Source organism: Babylonia areolata, chromosome 15 (assembly GCF_041734735.1).
Source record: "Babylonia areolata isolate BAREFJ2019XMU chromosome 15, ASM4173473v1, whole genome shotgun sequence".
NCBI classification, from domain to species: Eukaryota; Metazoa; Mollusca; class Gastropoda; order Neogastropoda; family Buccinidae; genus Babylonia; species Babylonia areolata.
The window spans coordinates 29,007,084-29,027,945 of NC_134890.1; the positions used below are offsets into that span (position 1 = coordinate 29,007,084).

Genomic DNA, 20,862 nt, shown 5'->3' on the forward strand with positions numbered 1-20,862 from the left:
ATTCTGTCAATGATCACAAATTTGTCAGGTCACACATGGTCAGTTTTACTGAGCGTGCGCGCCCATGTGCGAGCTGGAGATGTGTTCACCATTTGACATGATATTCACGGCAGTATAACTTTACTCCAAAGTTTAAGTTGCGAAAACTACTTGGCCTATCAGTTACTGAGTGCGAAAATCTATTCATGTATCTGTTCGTACTCAGTAGTAGTAGTAGGGACGGTGTCTGGTTACACCTAGACCGCGAGGTCTAATACTGATTAATTTTGTCCCCTCTTGGTTTTGGTATTGATTCAAGTTGTTTTTGTGTAGGTCGGTCGTGCCTAATGGGGTTTCTACTCACAGCCATAAAATAGTTCTTCTGGCTGGGGCAGTTTGTCAACTGAATCAGGTTCTTGAACTCATTCACAGATTTTGCAAATTTAACTGATTGAGGTAGTGCATTCCAGGGGTTAACGACTCTGAAACTCGGAAAATGAGAATTTGCGCTTACTGATTAGTTCTGGCATGCATTACAAACAATTTTCCTCAGTGCAGAGTTTCTACTGACATTTACAGGTGCATAGGAAAACAACTGAAGAGTGCAAATCAACATCACCATAACCGTGGAAAATTTTAAACATCTGTATGAGATCACCTCGTAGTCGTCTACCTTTCAGTGAATGAAGGTTCAAAAATTTTAGTCGGTCATAATAATTCATTTCTTTGCATTCCTTCAGCAGTCTAGTTGCACGCCTCTGGACTCTTTCGATTAGGATTGATTGCCTCTTTAGGCTTGCAGGACCCCAGATAACGTTTGCATATTCCAGATGTCTTCTTCTTCTTTCCCTTGACTACCGCCTTCATCATTTTGAAGATTCTGTAGACTATTGTGGTTGTCACAATAGACTTGTACAGTTTAGTGAACGTGTCTATGTCTAAGAATGTGAAGGCTCTCCTCACCATTCCTTGTACTTGGTTTGCCTTACCAACAATTCGATTTATGTGGGGGTCAAAATTAAGATTTTCATCAAACGTGGTGACTATGGGGAACAGAAACAGATTATTAAACTAGTTCGAAAAAAAAAAGGGGACGTTATCAGAACTACAAAACACTGCGCAGAAACACAGCCAGAGGGGGCGGGAAAATTCGACAACGTTCGGTGTAGAAAACTCTTGTGTAACGACGCTCACCGTGGAAAAGTCTAGACGCCGAGCCATTCCCAAGGAAATGATGTCATGTCCTTGGCGATTGGCTACGTCTTCATTCGACGATTTTTATTGGTCAATCTCAGTGAACATTCGAGAACACGCTATCCTTTCGTCACTTCCGCTGAATGCTAGCACCCGGCACTTTTATAAGAGTCGTTGACCGGGAAGGACGGGAACACGAGCTCAGTAAGAACGAGAAAAAAAATTCCAGTTTCAGCTGTCTTAAAACTGTAACCAAGGTAAGAAATCAAAGGTAATGTCTGAAAGCGGTTAATAACGCAGGAGAGGAGACAGAATCGGCTGCGTGATGGAAAAGAAATTATGAAACTGTTGGGAAAACCAAATCGATCTTGTCACGTGTTCATGACCACAGAAAAAGCAATCGATGAGTCCACAAAATTCATCAAGAAAGTGTTGGACTCGTTTCTTGTAGTAGAGAATATCACACCTAATGATCATTGCTACTAGGACACTATGTATCGATATACTTGTATTATTCTGGAAGGATCAATCAGTAGAATCAAACGACCTTCCAGCTTCAAAATGGCCGCATGGCCACGCCGACCGGTTTTTCCCCACCATCCGTTTCACGAAACGGTAAAATGTATGTGAATGGGAAATGAACATCACGCAAACTAGAGTTCGATTTCTTGCAGCTGTCGTGTGCTGTGCTTTTATTTAGCACTGTAATGAAATATTTTGTGTCAACACCTACGCCAACGGCTACAGTTTGTTAGTAAATTCCATATAAGACCATCTAGATCTAGCTGCTACTTTGTAAAAACCGAAAATATTGAGATTTTAGTTAATAGAATTTGGCTTAGGCCTACATTCCCAAGTGATAACGACCTTAAGGCTTTGTTGAGAACAATGTGTAGTGTATTCATTGTATTCTTTTTCTAAATCAGATGTGTTGATGCTTTTTTAATTTGATCCTTGCATTGTTGTATGGATTTTTAAAAAAATGTATAATGAATTTGAATTTCAGTAGGACGAAAACAAGAACATGGCTAAGGCTCCTGCAATTGGAATTGACCTGGGCACAACCTACTCTTGCGTGGGAGTGTTCCAGCATGGCAAAGTGGAGATCATCGCCAACGACCAAGGAAACCGCACCACCCCTTCCTATGTGGCTTTCACAGACACAGAGCGTCTTATTGGGGATGCTGCCAAGAACCAGGTGGCCATGAACCCTGAGAACACCATCTTTGGTAAGAACATTGACTTTGAAAGACGTTGAATGTACTGCTAGTGATTTCATGACATACAGCAAGCATGAAAAGCAGTGAGGCAGAGTGAGCGAAACAGCTGGCTCGTCAGCTTTTTGTCTTTTTATTTGCAAACAGTGGCACTTACTGTACACAGTTTGATTATAGCTAAGGAGGCTATCAACTTCAAGGACCGCATGTTTGCTGCTTTTGCCTGGTTTTTTTTTTTTTTTAATTTCCTTTTTAGATTTTTTTCATCCTTTCCTCTGGCAACAGTGATGAAAACCATTGTTTCTGTGGTTTCCTTCTGAATATGTCATTGAGGATAATGTTTCCCTTGGCTGTCTGAGTTGCCTTAAATTCAAGTTGTCTGCTGCCTTTTCTTGGATCTGACAGTTACTGATTTGAAAATGTTTATTTTGCAGATGCCAAACGACTGATTGGGCGTCGCTTTGATGACCCAGCTGTTCAGTCCGACAAGAAACACTGGCCCTTTGATGTTGTTAACGAAGGGGGCAAGCCTAAACTGCGGGTGGAGTACAAGGGAGAGAACAAAACCTTTTTCCCTGAGGAAGTGTCCTCCATGGTGCTGGTCAAGATGAAGGAAACTGCCGAAGCCTACCTGGGAAAGGTAAGAAGTATGTGTGTGTTTACAGGTTGTATTGGGTTCTGGAGCACGAGAGTGAAATTTTTGGATTCCATATCCATAGTGGTGATGCTGTTAAAATCTGACAGTCACAGAGAGGGTGGGAGGTATATTAAGGTGGTGTAAAACATTGGAAGAAGCAAACACTTTTTTCCCTTTTCACTCTGCTTCGTCCTGATAGTTTAGGACATGACTTCCCAGAGAACCAGCCAGTGGTAAGTTGCAGAAAATATTGCAAGACTTGTCATTATCTTACAAAGGACCTTCAGCTATTCAAGATAGTGATGCTTGTTTGTTTCAGACTGTCACAGATGCTGTTGTCACTGTGCCAGCCTATTTCAACGACTCACAGCGTCAAGCAACAAAAGACGCTGGAACCATTTCTGGACTCAACGTGTTGCGTATCATCAACGAGCCCACAGCTGCTGCCATCGCATACGGCCTTGACAAGAAGGTATGTGCTTGGAAATTGTGTATATGGAGAAAAATCCACCTGAACAGGTCAATGTTAAAGATATTTGTGTGGCGATGATGATGATTTTCCATACATTCGCGGTTTCCACCAGAGAAACTCTCGTTTCAAAGATGGCCCAATCCTTCCTTGGATGTCTGAGCCACACAAAGTAATATTGTTTTTCCTAAAAGTGACTGTTCCATTGAACTTGATTGAAATGTCAGACCATAGTTATTTAGGTATTGAGTCATGCATTAGAGATGAAATCACCCACCACCTCTTCATGCTGATATTCACAAGAACTGTTCTGTGTCATTACAGATGGGTGGTGAACGAAACGTGTTGATCTTTGATTTGGGGGGTGGCACCTTTGATGTGTCCATCTTGACCATTGAAGACGGAATCTTTGAGGTGAAGTCGACAGCTGGAGACACCCACTTGGGTGGTGAGGACTTCGACAACCGCATGGTCAACCACTTCATCCAGGAGTTCAAGCGCAAACACAAGAAAGACATCTCTGATAACAAACGTGCTGTGCGACGTCTACGTACTGCCTGTGAGCGAGCAAAGCGTACCCTGTCATCCTCCACCCAGGCCAGCATTGAGATCGACTCTCTGTTTGAAGGCATCGACTTTTACACTAGCATTACACGTGCCAGGTGAGACTGGTTTCCAATACAAAGGAAAAGGGGAATGTTTTTTATACTGGGTTGAAATTTCCTATATTCTTTTAAAACCAGGAAGAGTGTTATTGATTCAAACTGAAGGAAGAAAAAAACAACTGAAGTTTACCCACTTTTTTGTCTTGGCATAATTGTGAATAAAATTAGTCCCAGGAAGTGCCCTTTTTTTTTTTTTTTTTTTTTTTTTAATTTTTTTTTACCTTTCCAATGAACTTTTCAAATGCTGTCGGTAGCATCTTGGATGCAGAAGTTTATTATTGCTGTGGTTCATTTCTCCCTCATATCACAGATAATCATTTAATGTCTTTAACATTATGTGCACCAGGTTTGAGGAACTGAACGCCGATCTTTTCCGTGGCACCTTGGAGCCAGTGGAGAAAGCCATGCGTGATGCCAAGCTGGACAAGTCTGCCATCCATGAGATTGTGCTGGTGGGTGGATCCACTCGTATCCCCAAGATCCAGAAACTGCTGCAGGACTTCTTCAATGGCAAGGAGCTGTGCAAGAGCATCAACCCTGACGAGGCTGTAGCCTATGGTGCTGGTAAGTTTAAACATAGACTGAACTGTATGTGGATATATCTGGTCCTGACATTCTGTGTATAGGATCCTTTAAAATAAGAATTGGAGGGGGGGGGGGGGGAGGTAGACATTTTACCTTGACATGGTTTAATGTGATTGTGGTGATGATGATGATTTCCAACATTCGCGGTTTCCACCAGAGGAACTCTCGTTTCAAAGATGGCCCAATCCTTCCTTGGATGTCTGAACCACTATCTCCATGCATGTGGTTAACCACTTGCTTCAGTGATATTTTTAAAAGGAATGTTCTCATTTCTATTGATGTTTTCATTTTTATTGTATAACTCGCAGGTGTTCTTTGAGAACGTTTTTAGGGTAGAAATGTAGGTGTAGGATTATCTTTGAATGAGGTGTGACTGGCTAAGTGCAAGTAATGGTGTGTTGTGCAGCTGTGCAGGCGGCTATCCTGCACGGGGACAAGTCTGAGGAAGTGCAGGATCTGCTGCTGCTGGATGTGGCCCCCCTGTCCATGGGTATCGAGACTGCTGGAGGAGTGATGACTGCCCTCATCAAGAGAAACACCACCATCCCCACCAAACAGACCCAGACCTTCACCACCTACTCTGACAACCAGCCTGGTGTGTTGATTCAGGTGAGAAAGATGTTTTATTTATTTTTATTTTTTATTTTTATTTTTTGTCCTTTACCCCTCAAAAACCGTTATTAAAGTGTTGTGGAGGAGAAAGTTCATATATATTCACTACTGTCCAAAGCCCTAGCAAATTGTCAAAAGACTTGTCCTTTCCATGGAAGTTTGTAGGTTAGCAACCAGATAGCATTTCATTGAAGGCGGATATGCATTTCTCGCAGTCACTAAATGTATACCCATGCTTCCAGCAAGTTGGCATGCATAGTCTTGCCCATGGTGTGAAGAGTGTCATGACTGGATGCTGGGTCAATATCTGTTTGCAATGATGTATCCTTTAAATCTGTCAATCCAATGAACGAGTGATTTTACCATATCTGGATCTGAGCAAACAGTCCATGCATATATAGTTGAAAGTGTTGGATGGAAAGGGATTTCATGATTAACCAATTTTGTTAATGTTGACAATGGCGGACGACCAGCTGAGGGTTTTCTTTGTGCTGGCTATTGTCACTGTTGTAAAATATATGACTGATATATGTCCCACCAGGTTCACTTCAGCTTAGCCATTCATTGTGGGACTCGCTCAGTATCTTGTACATTCCATGGCAAGCAGCTGTGTCCTTTTTGTGGCACCATGTACGATTGTTTATGCTGCCAGTCTGAAATAGTTAAAATTAAAAAAACTTCGTTTAAAGGGTGAAAACTACTTCCAAAATTTTTGTCCTTATAAGCCCAGGTCTTCAGTTTCTTGTGACCCATTCCATTATGTGACTTGGCAACATCCAGGATATCACTTTCTCTCACACTCCCTGAACTGAATGGGAGAAGTTCACAGTTATGCATGTAGTCCTCTGGCACTTTACTGTGTGGTACCTAGTGCACAAGCTCATCAGTGAGATGAAGTGATGACTTGTCATCTACATTTTCATTATCTGCCTGTGGAATAATAGGCTACTTCTGTCTTGGAAATAGTTGTGGCATATACTCTTGAAGAAGCTTGTTTGCGATGATGTATCCAAAATCTGTCAATCCAATGAATGGCTGTGATTAGACCAATTATAATTGGACCTGAGCAAACACTTCGTAAAAAGTTGGTAGACTTCGAATTCAGACTTCGAATTCCAAGTATTTTAATTATGTTTTTTAAACGTAATTTTAGGAAGAAAAAATTTCCAACTTTGACAGATGGAGGGATGATATTGGTGTGTTGGTCGTGTGCAGGTGTACGAAGGTGAGCGTGCCATGACCCGGGACAACAACCTGCTGGGCAAGTTTGAGCTGACAGGCATCCCTCCTGCTCCTCGTGGTGTTCCCCAGATCGAGGTGACCTTCGATATCGATGCCAATGGTATCCTCAATGTGTCTGCTTGTGACAAGAGCACAGGCAAGGAGAACAAGATCACCATTACCAATGACAAGGGTGAGTCATTGTTAGGACTAAGGAGCAATATGATGTTTGAAAAATAAATTGTTCTTGGGTGCTGGCGTTACTTATTTGTAGCAAGGAAGCTTGCCCTAATCTTAAGCTTACAAGGTAGAACAAAAAGGGGGAAAAAAAAGTGCCCCCTGAATGGCCTGCTGAAGTGCGCTATTCAGTCCCTGAGCTGACCTGAATGGCCCAGATACAGGTGTCATTTACATACTGAGCCGAGTACTATGTCAGCCAGTTTCCATTATCTTTGCACACATCTGTTTGTGGGGCATGGTGTTAAAACAGCAGAAAGGGAAATGGGTCCAAATAGCAACTCTCCTTACCTAACCGAAACTTACTGTCATGTTTTACTTTTTGATAGGTCGCCTGAGCAAGGAGGAGATCGAACGCATGGTGAACGATGCAGACAAGTTCAAGGAGGAGGATGAGAAGCAGAAGAACCGCATCTCTGCCAAGAACTCACTGGAGTCGTATGCCTTCCACATGAAGTCTACCATTGAGGATGACAAGATCAAGGACAAGATCGGCGAGGACGACAAGAAGACCATCCTTGACAAGTGCAACGAAGTGATCAGCTGGCTGGACGGCAACCAGACGGCGGAGAAGGACGAGTTTGACGACAAGCAGAAGGAGCTGGAGAAGGTGTGCAACCCGATCATCACCAAGCTTTACCAGGCGGCGGGTGGCGCTGGGGGAATGCCCAACTTTGACCCCTCTGGGGCTGGGAACCCTGGGGCTGGGGCAGCTCCTGGAGGTTCCTCTGGACCTACCATCGAGGAGGTGGATTAACTCCCAACATCTCTAGTCTTGGCACCCCCACATCAAAAAGAACTGAGTTTAGCTAGCCTGTCATTAGGTAGAAAAGTAGAATGACAATTTCTTATGGCAGGTTTGTTGGACTTTATTTCAGTGACATTGGAGCTGTTTTTGTAACCTTTCCTGGCACCATCTATTCATGTTTAAACTTTTGTTTTTGTAATCTGTTTTGAGTTGATCTCAGTAACACCGGAATCAAGACTCGAATCAGGGAAGACACTTGTAACGTAGTATGACTAAAAGAGTGCAATTCATCTTTGTACTTGTGATACCAATGTGTGTAGGGAACAGTATTTCAGCTACCTCATTTACATGGTCCAGAAGACATCTCCACTAATATATTTTTGTTTTATGCATAATTTTTCATGTGTTGAATTATGCTTAGAAACTTGTTCCATCATGAGTAATAAAAGTCCAAGACCGTCTTACGGAGCATGAATTTTTTTGCATGTGGTTGAATGGGAGTGGCTGGTTTATCTTTGTAAGGCCCACATAAAGCCCAGCCAGTTGACAGCAGCTGGATGAGAATTGTACGCACTTGTCATCATTCCTGCCATGTATGCTGGTGTTGACACAACACCAGCCAGCTTTTTGTTTGTCCTTTGGATGTTAGTGGATGACTTGAAAAAGTGAACATTTTTACCAGATATGAATGATTTAACACAGGAAGGTTTAAAACTTTTTGAGTGAAAACACTTGAGCAGTGATCAGTTTTTATGATTTACCCACGACGAGAAGTAGATGCTAATGTGGTGATGGCTTCAGTGGTTTGCGAGGCTCTAAGCACCATAACGTGAGTTGATTTAGGAATTAGCTTTTTGAATTGTAGCTTGCACACAAATTGATAATAGCAAGCTGGTCCAAGAAATGGATCTAGCATCATTAATACCAATGATAGCACCATATTGTTTCCAGCTGATAGCAACTGGCTTGTGTCTGAAGTGTAACTTGCTGTCAAGCTGATTTATGGCTTGCCATTGTGTGAACATATAATATACAAAGCATAACATCTCCATATGATCAGCACCACTTTTACACACATGGAATTTGAACAACTGTTTATTAAGCTTTTATTTTTTTCAAAATTGGGTGATGAAAGATAACTAAATGTGACCTCGCCGTTGAGCAAGATTGGGACTGGAATTCTAAAATTAACTAATCCATCAACTGCAGATAAAACAAGCTGAGCATGTTGCTTGCCTTGAACAGGTCTCAAGTTGCTTAACAAAATCTTTGAACAAAATCCATTCAAACCTCAAAGCATGTAACAAGCAGTGAACACATCACCATCACTCAATCCATCTTTGCCCTTATTGCATTACAAGTCAGACCAGTCCTGAACTATTTAAACAGGTTGAGAAGTCAAGACCAGTCTTGAACTATTTAAACAGGTTGAGAAGTCTTCCCATATTACACCAAGCCCTTTAAAATGGTTAATGGCCAAAAGTTGTGAGCACAAAGGAATGATGCTGTAATAAGTTTACTTTTCCTTCATGAGGCTGATGGATGCCTGAGTGATGCTACACTGGAGGAAAATCTGGGAAGATGGAACATTGTACAACATTTAATTTCAGAACTGAAGTATGAAAAAGCATCTGATCTGTCAGCTGAGACAACCGAAAAGCAACTTGAAATGGTAACACTGCTAGCAAGCACTGGGTTTCACATACCTCTTCATTGCATATTATCGCAGTCACTTGTCACCGTGCGCATGAACGCTTGTGACCAGCAAACTGAAAGCAAAGAATTTTGGTGCAAGGAAAAATGATTAGATACAGCAGAGCTAATTGCAGTATATGTGCTTTTGTTTAAGGACAAAGCAAAATATTAAAAAATCACTACAAAAACACCTTGCCTCAAACTGATGTTTTCCAAAGCAAAATCCACATAACAGAATGACTAAAACAAAACAAAACAAAAAAATTCACAACCTTGCAAGTGATGAACTAAATCTAAAGTTGCTGAGAATTGACATCAATGTGATGACAATGCTCAAGGTATAACCTTCACTGTTCATGAACACCATTATGAATATGACTGGCCTCCACAAACTTGATAACAATGAAGTAAAAATTATTGTGCTTATCTGATTATGCTGTATTTCATGGTAGCCCACGCTAACTGTTATTACCAGTCCTCACACACAAAAATATAACAGTATATAACAATTCTCACACACTATAAAATAATAACTAAAATAAGATAGTATTATTTGTATTGTATGGATACCATCAGTTTAACCTTCGCTGGCTATCATGGGTCATACATGACCCAGAAGGGTACAAAAACGCAAATATCTCGGCCAATTCTTAATATTTTTCTATGAAATTTCAGAAATACTTCCTACACCTAAAAGGCCAACTTTTGCAAAAAAATGAAAAAAATTCATTAATTAGTTAATGAGTACTAATTACAGGTGGTATTTAACTACACATGGATGCTTGTGTGGGTCGTGTATGACCCATGCTTTTTAAGAGGAAAAAACGTGGTCACCCCATGAAAGCTTGTGTGGGTCATGGGTTTAATTTGCAATTAGTGAAGGAAAATAAAGAAGTTTTACTTTCAATAGCCTCACTACCCCAATACTCTCCCACTGCTCACTCCTCCCAGCCCCGTCCCTTTTGCCTGTCTTCAGCTATAAACCCCTTCCATCCCTGTCTAACAGTATGTACCTGTGTGACTGAATATCTTTGATTGTGCATAATTTGGATGCAACGAGTCATCTCTCTCTCTCTCTCTGTCTGTCTCAGTGTCTCTCTCTTTTGTGTGAATGCGTGAGCATGTGTTTCTTCCGAGTGTATGTGTTTGTGTGAGTTTGTGTGTGCGAGTGCATGTGTGTGTAATCAGTAGCTACGATATGTTTTCCTTTTCTATATTTTATTATAAGCTTTGGAAGAATATACAGGTTTTTGTCTCTTTACAAAATATGGGTCGTGCGCGACCCACACAAACTTAGGAGGAATATACAGGTTTTTGTCTCTTTAAAAGGTATGGGTTGTGGATGACCCACATGAGCTTCCGTGTGTAGTAAAAAAATTAAGCGGTATGGGTCGTGGACGACCCACATGAGCTTCCGTGTGTGGTCAAATGTGACAGCCAGTGAAGGTTAAGCATGATGTGAGGAAATGATAACGAGATAATGTGAGGAAATGATAACAAGATAATCTAAAGAAACAAATTTTTGGTTGTAGTCAAGTCAGTAATTGCTTTCTCTTATTCCAGCACTGAGCTCTTTCATCTTTCAGTTCTCCCTATCCAATTCTGATGACATGTCTTCAGCTTTTGTTTCATTTTTACCTTTTCCAGCTCTTGAATTACCAGTGAGAATGGTCAAAAGCATTTTGGTCTTGTTGAGGATTTCATAAAGAAGATTTCATAAAGAAGATTTCTGTAATAGAGGCAAATTTGAAACCTGATACAAATGAAAAACAAGTAACACTGACAGCATTTGAAAAACAAAAACATATCGGGATAGAGAGACTAAGATTTTGAAATGAATTCATGGAAGGTCTGACATCCATTCAACATATGTTGTGTCCAGCGATGACTGTCACAGATTAATGCAAACAGCAAGAATATTGGGCTGGTAACATCTTAGCACCAATAGTCCCTTTCTAACAGTAGGGAAAGACCACTTCCAGAGCTATTCAGCTGTGAGGAAAACATTTACTGGCTTGCATGAAACTTAGTAAAATATATCACTTAATCACAATTTTTAAGAAAACAATGTATCTTAGACCTATTACTGAATAGCTCAAACTGATATTTGTTACCTGTATGGAGTTTGCACATTCTCAATCCATGACATCGGTGTGAGAAAAAAAAGTTATCACAGTGCACAAAAATAAAATATCCACAAACTCTGTATGAAACTAGGTCAAGTGTTGCAGACAAATGTTAGTGCAAGTGACAGCAAAGAAAATCTTATGGCAGAATGAAGAGGAATACACTGCCATGTTGATGTAATGAAAACCTAAATGAATACTGCTTACAGACAACCAAAATTATACTGTTGGGACATGATTGTTTCAGTCTCACTCCATACACAGCTTAAAACTGGCTGTTATCATGTAAAATGTGTGCATAAACCAACACATGCTTAGGTAAAATATAAATACAGACAAAAAATGTGATTTGATTATAAAATCAAAATGGCACCACATATGCCAAAATAAATACAGCAACATTACCAAACATCCCCTTCCCCCACCCCTTGGATACATTGAAAGAACTGTTTGACAAGATCAAACAAAAGAGGTGTCAAAGTGAGACAGGAATGAGTGGAAGCACTAGACTTCTACCATATCCAAACATCTGTTTCTGCTTTTGCTTGTCAGTGTGCATCCTGGTCTATGAACCACTGGCTGGAAGTGGATCTGTTGCATGTTCATACATTAGTACACACCAAGGCAAGCTGTAAGTATAACAACTTTGACGGGAAGCATTTCAATCATAAGGAAAGTTTCACAATAATACTGTATATGAGTAAAATGGAGCCTGTGTAAACTGATATGATAAATAAAGGGGTGGGGTATGAGGGTGATGAAGGGGAATATTTGTTACTGATATTCTACTTTCAAACCCACATCACACACACACACACATCACAAAGAGAAAAAAACAACCACCCAAAAACCGCACCTCACACACCCATAGATACCTGCAATTCTGAAGTAAAAATGAGGAACACTAAACTTGCAATGCAAGCAATAGGGTTTTGAAACAAAACTGCATTTCAACAAGAACAAATAATGCATGATCTTGAACACAGGCCAGGGTCATTCAATCAATCATTCAATCATCTGTCTCAAGGCATCATTTTGCACTGTACATCCACTTTCATTATACTGATGTTCATCAAATTCCATTTTTATACAACTAGGCACAAAAATTCACATTCAACAACTAAACTAACATGCTATAAAGTGCCAGTAGCAACAACTCACAATTCAACCTTTAGCCATAACAAAACTCGACAATGGATCCAGCCAACTTCATGGGATGCAACTCCAGTGGATAAGAAATAAGTATATGTTGCTTTTTATTACTTAATCTGACTTTTCAGTAAGTTTAGTCCCAATTACATAACCGTTCTTAGTTGTTTTGTTAATGATGAGTGATAATCTTGTCGAAGGAATAAAAACCTTGTTGAATGGATTCTCTCTCTCTCTTGTGCGCGCGCGCGCACACACACACACACACACAGAGTGACTGACACATACACATATATCCCAATGGCAGGGCAATAGAAAGAGGAGACCACCCATACCTATTTCCATACTTGCAGGAGGATATGACATCAGACCTGGGTGTTTGACATGGTGGGATGGTCATGGTCACAGTGACCTAATGCTGAAGACTGACTCAGCAATGGACAGGTATGGCAGGCAGCTGAGCTCTGAGAAGAAGCTAACTTCATTGGAAGCATGGGTATGGGTAATTTTCCACAAGAGAAGAGTGCACTCCTTAATCTCTTACAAGAAAAATAAATATGGTGACTGCTAGAAAATTATATATATGATTACGTTATAAAACTATCCCCTTGGTCAAGTTGGTAAGCTAACCTCAACAATGCATTATAATTAACTCTTTCACTGCAAAGTTTCTGTTTGAAAACCACTCACCAGCGCCAGGCATTTTAAAAACAATGCTCTCAGTCACAGGCTTCGGCTCCTGTCAATACAGCACAATGGAATTGTTCACTTCAAGCACGGTCAGAGAACAAAGTTTAGTCATTGTTCTATTGGCAGGAAACTGGCTGCAGCTGTTGAGCTTTGTTACAATGTGAAAAATGATCTTATCAACATGACCCTTCCATGTCGACAAAGTCGCCTATGGTGGTGCACTGTCTAGTCAACTTAAGTCCCCAGTTGTGGTGAAAGAAGTAACTAATTTCACAATACCTCAATCCCATTTTCACCAATGTGGGTAAACCATGTCTACGGCCGACTATGTACCAGGTACAAGTCCACATGGTTGATAATGTGACCTACATATCACTGGCATGTATGCACTGAGCCAGAGTGGTGACAGGCATGAAGTTAAACCTGCACACTCTTTGAACAGGTGTACAAACACACACAGTAGCATGACTGGAGGAACAAGAACAGCATGGTACAACTGATGTACTGCTACCATAATGAACACAAATAAAGCCAACTGCTTTTTAAATTGGGAGTACTCCTTAATGATTGCAGCAATTTGTATGTATGTAACCTGGCAATAACAAAACAAACAACAAAACAACAACAATCAACAGGAAATCAACATGACATAATTAAAAAAAAAAAAAAAAAAAGCAAAAAATTGATAATAATTCAGGTTGCAGAATCAAGTACCGGTAGTATCACGGAGTAAAACACACACACACACACACAACACACACACACAAATTTAGTACCGAACAAAAAATGAAACAAACAAAGTAATGTTTAAGTGAGTTTGTCACAACAATGTTCTTGAATAAATGTGGACACTCTGTCTGTTGTAGTCTGTACACTTCTGTATAATGTGGATTGCCATTTTCAACATCTATAGATACCAAGTTACAGCAACACAGATACACTGTCATCATCACTTACCATTCACTTCAGCAAAAATTATATATATGTATGTTCATTATTCTGTTGTTGACAAGTTTTGCATGGACATGTCAACAGTCAAAAATCCCATAGCCTCTGTGTTGTAAAAACTAGTATTTGATTCAAAGTTTAATTAGAGAAACTGACTATCTGATGGTAGAGTTATGTGTGCCATTGATGGGGTGGATTAAATCGAATATATTACACAACTGAATGTAGATATAGAATGGATCACGTATAATCATAATTCACTTGTGAATACCATCATGATCTTCTGTCTATAACTTGATATAACACATTAACAGTCAAAATAATACTATTTGATTCAACTTTGTGATCTTAAGAAGTGATTTAAATATAATTCTGTCCCAGAGCCTTGGTCTATGCATCTGAAAATTAGCCACATAATTTAGCCAACTGCAAAGCTACTGAATACACCTTGCACAATTTTAACTTTGTCAGACTGATACCAAAAATATTTCTTTCTCCCACATTTGTGACATTCTGATCTTGCAAACAGATTTCATCAAAATTCTGCAAATAATCATCGCTAAACTGTGCAGTCTATATACAGTGAACGTTTCCTCCATTTGCAAATCAGCTTCAAATTTGGTCATTTTTTCTTTTACCTTACAGCCTTTCTGGGAATAAAATGTCATGATAATTATGTCTGAGCCTTTTCAATGCAAGATTTACTTTGTTTTGTTCAAAAGGCTTTGTCATAGTCAGGATATGAAAATGATGACAGAGGCCTTGTTCTTCATGTGAATCTGTATGCATAATATGTGAGCTGTACATATGCTTACTCTCTTAATGACACGTTATTAGCTTAAGATTCGTGTGTAATTTTTAAACTCGTACATGTCTGAATAATGAACAATGTGTAAAAAACCCCACAAAAAAACAGAAAAAAATGCAATCATAAACATAATCTCAACACAAGGGCAGAGGATACATTACATGTGTAAAGATTTGTATCTAAGTAATGTAGTATTGGCAAATCAAAACCCATCTAAATACTACGAAGTACAAATTACAATATTGAATTAGTGAATAACTCATTCTATTGTATGGTACTAAATCAGAACACATGATAACACTGACAAACAAACAAGGAATGGGTTATGATGATATGTCGGAGTAACATACAGTGCTAAAAAAAACAACAACCCAAAACAGACCCCATCCCCAAAAAATGTGTATTGATCAATTTGATGCCATACAACATCAGACCTCATCTCAACGCAAGGGAAAAGAGTGTGATGATGTGTCTCTAAGTAATATCACCACAGTGCCAGATCAGACTCAAGTAATCACAGCATGCATTCACTTGTTGGTGATGTACCATCTTCATTGAGCCACAGTGTTGATAACCTGCCTAAATTCAACAGTTTGACTGCTCTCTTTTGTAAAGATATATTTTTCTTAAAAAACACCCTCACCCCCACACACTTTACCTGGAAACTCAGTTGAAAAATCATGATAAACTACACTGATTTTAATAAAGCATGATTAGAACAATTTCCCTGATCAAAACTGACAACAGGCCAGTCATAAATAAACATGTATGTATTTTGGCCAAAAGTTTTTTTTTTTTAAATAATCAATTTCATTTAAAAAATAAACAAAAAAACAGCAATAAAAAAAACTCCCAAAAGAACAATGCAATTTTGGGGAATTGCAATATAATATCATACTTGCTGTATCAAACATCATACTTGCTGTATCAAACATCTTTAATTTCAATGAACTGATTCGCTTCTTTAGAATTTAGCATCAGACTGTTTTTTGTTTGTTTGTTTGGTTTTTTGTTTTTGTTTTTTTTAAAAAAAAGCTTACTTCATTTAAAAGAAATGTTTCATTATGTTTGATTTAAAATTAACATAAAAATTTAAGTCATGTACCCTGTGTATTTTTTAATTTATTTTATCAGAACACAGATTAAAAACAACACAAGCAAAACACACAAGTTAAAATCAATTTGTCAAATAAAACAATCATCTGATTTGCTGACACTATAAAACAAATAAACGCTTCACCACTTATGATAAATAAAAAGCATAAATTTTAAAACACAATGCAGACTCATGAAAAAAATTAATATGAATATCACCAGAGCAGTACTCAACACCTGCAAGCTCACAGCCTTTGTATAGTTATCATACCATTCATCAGCAAAAAACCGTGGAACAAGAAAGGTAGGTGGTATCTGACAGATATCATATCACCGTCATCCTATCACTGTCAAATGAAATAATGCACACAACAGAACATCAAGCTGTGCAATAAACAAACCTAAGAACTCGCTATCAACTGTATAAACTTAAAAAAACAGCTTCTGGGCACACATTAATAAGGTTCTGTATAAAAATTAACATCCAAATCAGTCTGTTAACTTGTGCCATGGATGGAGAAACTGATTACAAGTGGGACTTAAAAACATATATAATGTACAGTGAACATATTATGACCATTCAGTTGAATAATGCTGAGTGAAGGATGGAATTCCATGCACCAGCTGTGAATTTCAAACTAACAATGTCAATCAAAAGTATGAACATGAGACGAGTGAGTATTTTGCACGAGTTGGTATTCATCTGGTATGGCTTAATTATTATCAGTTTGCTCTTACTTGTCTCAGTATGCACTTTACAATCACTGAAAAAAAGCTACTCTATTCTAGCTTTCATTCTCAAATGTATTATCTATCATAAGTGACAGAATACAAGCAGGCACACTTTCTCTCTATTGACCGTTGTTTCTGCTGCACGCTTTCAAGACTGATAATTGGAAGTTGTGCTGATCAAACACATGATACCCACAACTCTTGCTCTCAGTCTCCTCCTCAAAGATGTCTGCACTTACACACCTGAGTACAACAAGAGACACTTTGATCTTAATCTGTGATCTTCACTGGGACTGAGTAAAGTTGAGCAAAATAATATCATATATTAGATATAAAGAAAACACTTCTGTTTCTGCTTGCACGCTCTGTCAATGTAGCACTGTAGGTGATGGAGCAAAGACAACATTCCTTCTGTCTCACTGCAGCCAGCCAATCTAGCAGCTTTGTGGTGAGGCCTAAGCCTCACTGTGGCACAGGGAGCTCAGCACCGGCTTGACACTGGGCTCCCGACGATGCTGCATGAAGTCCTGCAGCTTGAGGGGCAGGGGCAGCTTGCTGAGGTCGCGCACACTGACCAGGTGAAGCAAGGCACGTCGACACAGCTCCTGCAGGGTGGCCAGCCGCATGGGCAGCTTGTAGACAAACACCTTGCGCTTGTAGTGACAGTTCCGCATCACCGAGATGCATGCCTCGCTGGGGGAGAAGCGTGGAAACACCTGAAGGTTGATAACCTCCGACACGGGCCAGTAGCACCCTCTAGCGTCCAGCTGCATGAGAACGGAGACCTGGGGAAAGCTGAGGACCACCACGTAGTTGGTGAAGTACTCGCGACTGTGCACCGGGTGGACACAGCGAACAGCCAGGAAATGTCCAGAGTTGCTGGTTCGGATCTGCTGAATGTCGGCTGGCAGGTTGAGGTTGGAGAACTGCTCCTTGACTGGCCAGTCCCCCATGCAGGACCTCACCTCAATGTCCCGGGCCAGACCCAGGATCATGGAGTCGTCACCAAGAAGGGGGTTGAAGGCCAGAACGTGGGCACGAAGGAAGCCTGGAATATGGGACACACTAATCACGCTGGCCCCTTTACAGAGAAGAAGATTCTGAATGACATAAATGTCAGGGTGAACCACAATCCTGGTCAGGTGATCAGGGCGAAGAAGGATGCGGGTTTTGGACGGTGAGATGTAAACTTCATACCAACGTCGCGTGTGGTAAAACACCAAGAAATGACCAAGACAGGTCTGTTTGTGGAGATCCATAATGTAGAACTTCCCCGTCACAAAATGGCGATCAGAGTTTACCTGAAGTACTGCCGTGTTGCCTCGACATGCCACAACACTGCACTCTCTATGTCTACGATTGTGTCTTGAATGGAACCAAGCATGTCTTCGATTGTGTTCATTTGAGATGGGAATTCGAGGAACTTTCACTGTATAACTGACCATAACAGATTTCTCTTTCAGGTGAATCTCATTGTTGGATTTCCATGTGACACTGAAGTACCGCCCTTCCGTGGTGTCTGGTTTCACCAAGATTCCATAACGCTGGTGTGAGTCACGCTGTGTTGTGTAATCTGCGCGGTCTGTGAACCCGCACATTGTGTGGTGGCTGCGTGTCCATTTCCCGTACGAGCACACATGAAGCAACTGGCCACGTTTGCCATCAGTCATTCGCCGGTAGAATTCCTGGTGCTGTGATTCTATGGAGATTCGGTCTCCTTGGTGGTGGGTACATGAGATTCCCATCCTGCGTTCTCACCAGTGACAATCTGAAAAAGAAAGGACAACAGTTAACAAAGGGAAGGGGAGAGAGAGAGAGAGGGGGGGGGAGGGGGGGGAAGAGAAAAGTTAATAGTGGGAAGGAGAGAGAGAGAGAGAGAGAGAGAGAGAGAGAGAGAGAGAGAGAAACTGTGCTTGTGGGTGAAAGCACGTACATGCATATATGTGGGTGGGTGGATGAGTGAGTGGGTATGTCTACATCTGGCTTCAAACTAGTGATCGCTGCTCAGAAGGAAAAAATCTTGCCAGCATCTGGCTTCCGACAAGTGATCTTCATGGTGCTGTAGTCTTTAAAAGCCAAGACAATAGTCAGTCATACACACTTGGTCTGAGCTGGCAGGGGATGGTGCGAATGGGGAGGTAACTCCATAATGGTACTGATGGGCCACTGGGGACAATTGTTGACAAATGGTAGGTGACTGGGTTTTTCTTTCCACACTGGCCTCTCTCTCTCCAACCCACAGATATTCACAAACTGCTGTAAGTGTTTTTATGTTACACTGGAATAATACTTTTTTTTTAACCTTCATCAGACAACAGTATTGCCAATGAACTTGTGATCTGCACTGGTTATATTGTAAAGCATTTCATATAGTTTTATTTTATCTGATTTTTCTCGCATAGATTTCAACTCCAAGTATAAACAAGTATGGTGATAATGGATCTTTTCTTGTGTGATACAGATTCTTAAGTACTGAATCTAGCTGTGCACTGGCCAATTTACAACCAAATCAACTTCATGCTATAAGAAAGGTCATAATAACAGGGCATGTAGAGAGATGAAACTTAAAAAAGTGGGGGAAAGCTGGAACTTTGAATTTTCATCTTTAGTTTTAGGTAATTAAGGCCTAAGATCTTTTTTTTAAAAACATTTTTTATAACTGGTTTAAGCTTAATTGATGATTTTTGTCATGGACTGAATCTACAGATCTATTGTGGTATCAACAGCCTGGATCCTATCTTTTGGGTGCTTGTCTCTTTGATAAATGAAGACACCAGGTCATGTGTCTGCATTCTTACTAGCTCTTCACTGCACTTTCTCAAGTGAATCAGATTGGTGCATACAATATCAATGAGCATCACATCATGTTTATATATATATAATATCTATCTATCTATATAGATATATATTCCAAATGTGGTTGTAATGAAGGCTTGGTACAATTTAATAAATCTGTCATGGTCAAGATAAGTTAAAGTTGTTCAAATTGAATCAGTCATTTTGCTTGCTTTACTGCAGGATGGACTGCTATAGTTTTGGATGTGTGGGTGAAGGGGAGGATGGGGTGGGAGTGGGGACTTCAATCAAAAGTTTCTCTGTGATCTTTTTCATTCCCACACGTTTTGATGGTGTCCACTGTGCATGTGGCATCACTTACTTGCATAGTACAGATTCTGTTTGGATTTTTTTTTCAACCAACATGCATCAATTTGTATTTAGCAACATTAAAATAGGAAATCCATTTTTCCGTCCAAGTCTGGAGTTTGTTTAAAATAAAACCTTCAAACATGTGCTGGTATTGTTACAGGTAATATATTTTCATATCATGAGCAAAATTCCACACTATCTGGAAGATTATGTAAACAGTAATATTAGTCCTGGAATATTTCTTTGTGTGATTCCACAACAAACCTTGGCCTCTGGTCCTATCCCAAGTTCCAACTCTGACCTTTTGAACTCTTCATGTTGTTAAAAAAATCCACTTATGATTTTTTCTGACAAAACATGGGCGAAGAGTTAAACATGTCAGCGTCTGAATATCTTGCTGATGGAGGGAAATCGTTACCAGCCGTCGTTGTGCTGTCCCGACAGAATTCATTACTGCTGCACAAACCATTCCTGTCTGCAGACATTCTGCAGAAACGATTGATCATTTGATGTGCAAATACCGAAATCTGGCAAGAATAACTCATCTTTCTTTCACAACAGCCTAGTTGAAAATGAATTAAAATTGACTAAATCAATGGTAATGCGTAATTCTATAATGTGCTTTTACCTCTTAGGTCTGCCAGTGAAAGTCGCAGTTATTTCTGTTGCTTTCCTTTCTCATTCCTGATCAAAACAATGATGCTTTGGCTGCTTCCCAAATCGCAGCTAACATCACGTGACTTTTACAGTCAAAACTACGAGAAAACTACAACCAAACACATCAAACATCTTAATAATGGTACTTTGTGTAAGAAACTGATTGGCATTTCTGGAAGTATTTAAACAAAATTACAGTATTTACTGAAAAAAATATAGTAATCGAGAATACACTAAAATTAACCCCCCCT

The 20,862-nt window shown here is 39.9% G+C and overlaps 2 protein-coding genes and 2 non-coding genes across 5 annotated transcripts; 3 read left to right on the top strand and 1 right to left on the bottom strand.

Annotated features, from left to right (window-relative positions):
* Positions 1-1,277: 1,277 nt before the first annotated feature.
* On the top strand, positions 1,278-8,025 carry LOC143290540 (heat shock cognate 71 kDa protein). The gene is made up of 9 exons (XM_076600074.1): positions 1,278-1,430; positions 2,180-2,402; positions 2,825-3,030; positions 3,347-3,499; positions 3,821-4,158; positions 4,508-4,725; positions 5,153-5,355; positions 6,574-6,772; positions 7,146-8,025. The coding sequence occupies exons 2-9, from the start codon at positions 2,198-2,200 to the stop codon at positions 7,571-7,573; spliced, it is 1,950 nt and encodes a 649-aa protein (XP_076456189.1). The 5' UTR covers positions 1,278-1,430; positions 2,180-2,197; the 3' UTR covers positions 7,574-8,025.
* On the top strand, positions 2,670-2,752 carry LOC143290627 (small nucleolar RNA SNORD53/SNORD92). The gene has a single exon (XR_013056433.1). It is a non-coding gene; the product is annotated as a small nucleolar RNA SNORD53/SNORD92 (small nucleolar RNA).
* LOC143290626 (small nucleolar RNA SNORD14) lies at positions 3,569-3,662 on the top strand. Its single transcript, XR_013056432.1, has one exon. It is a non-coding gene; the product is annotated as a small nucleolar RNA SNORD14 (small nucleolar RNA).
* Positions 7,562-20,740, bottom strand: LOC143290541 (uncharacterized). 2 transcript variants are annotated; one of them, XM_076600076.1, is made up of 3 exons: positions 20,583-20,619; positions 18,909-19,063; positions 7,562-18,575 (listed from the first exon to the last, which is right to left on the bottom strand). In XM_076600076.1, the coding sequence occupies exon 3, from the start codon at positions 18,550-18,552 to the stop codon at positions 17,263-17,265; it is 1,290 nt and encodes a 429-aa protein (XP_076456191.1). In that variant the 5' UTR covers positions 18,553-18,575; positions 18,909-19,063; positions 20,583-20,619; the 3' UTR covers positions 7,562-17,262. The 2 variants fall into 2 exon arrangements, with proteins under 2 accessions (XP_076456191.1, XP_076456190.1); XM_076600075.1 differs by lacking the exon at positions 18,909-19,063 and having other exon boundaries at positions 20,583-20,740.
* Positions 20,741-20,862: the final 122 nt, after the last annotated feature.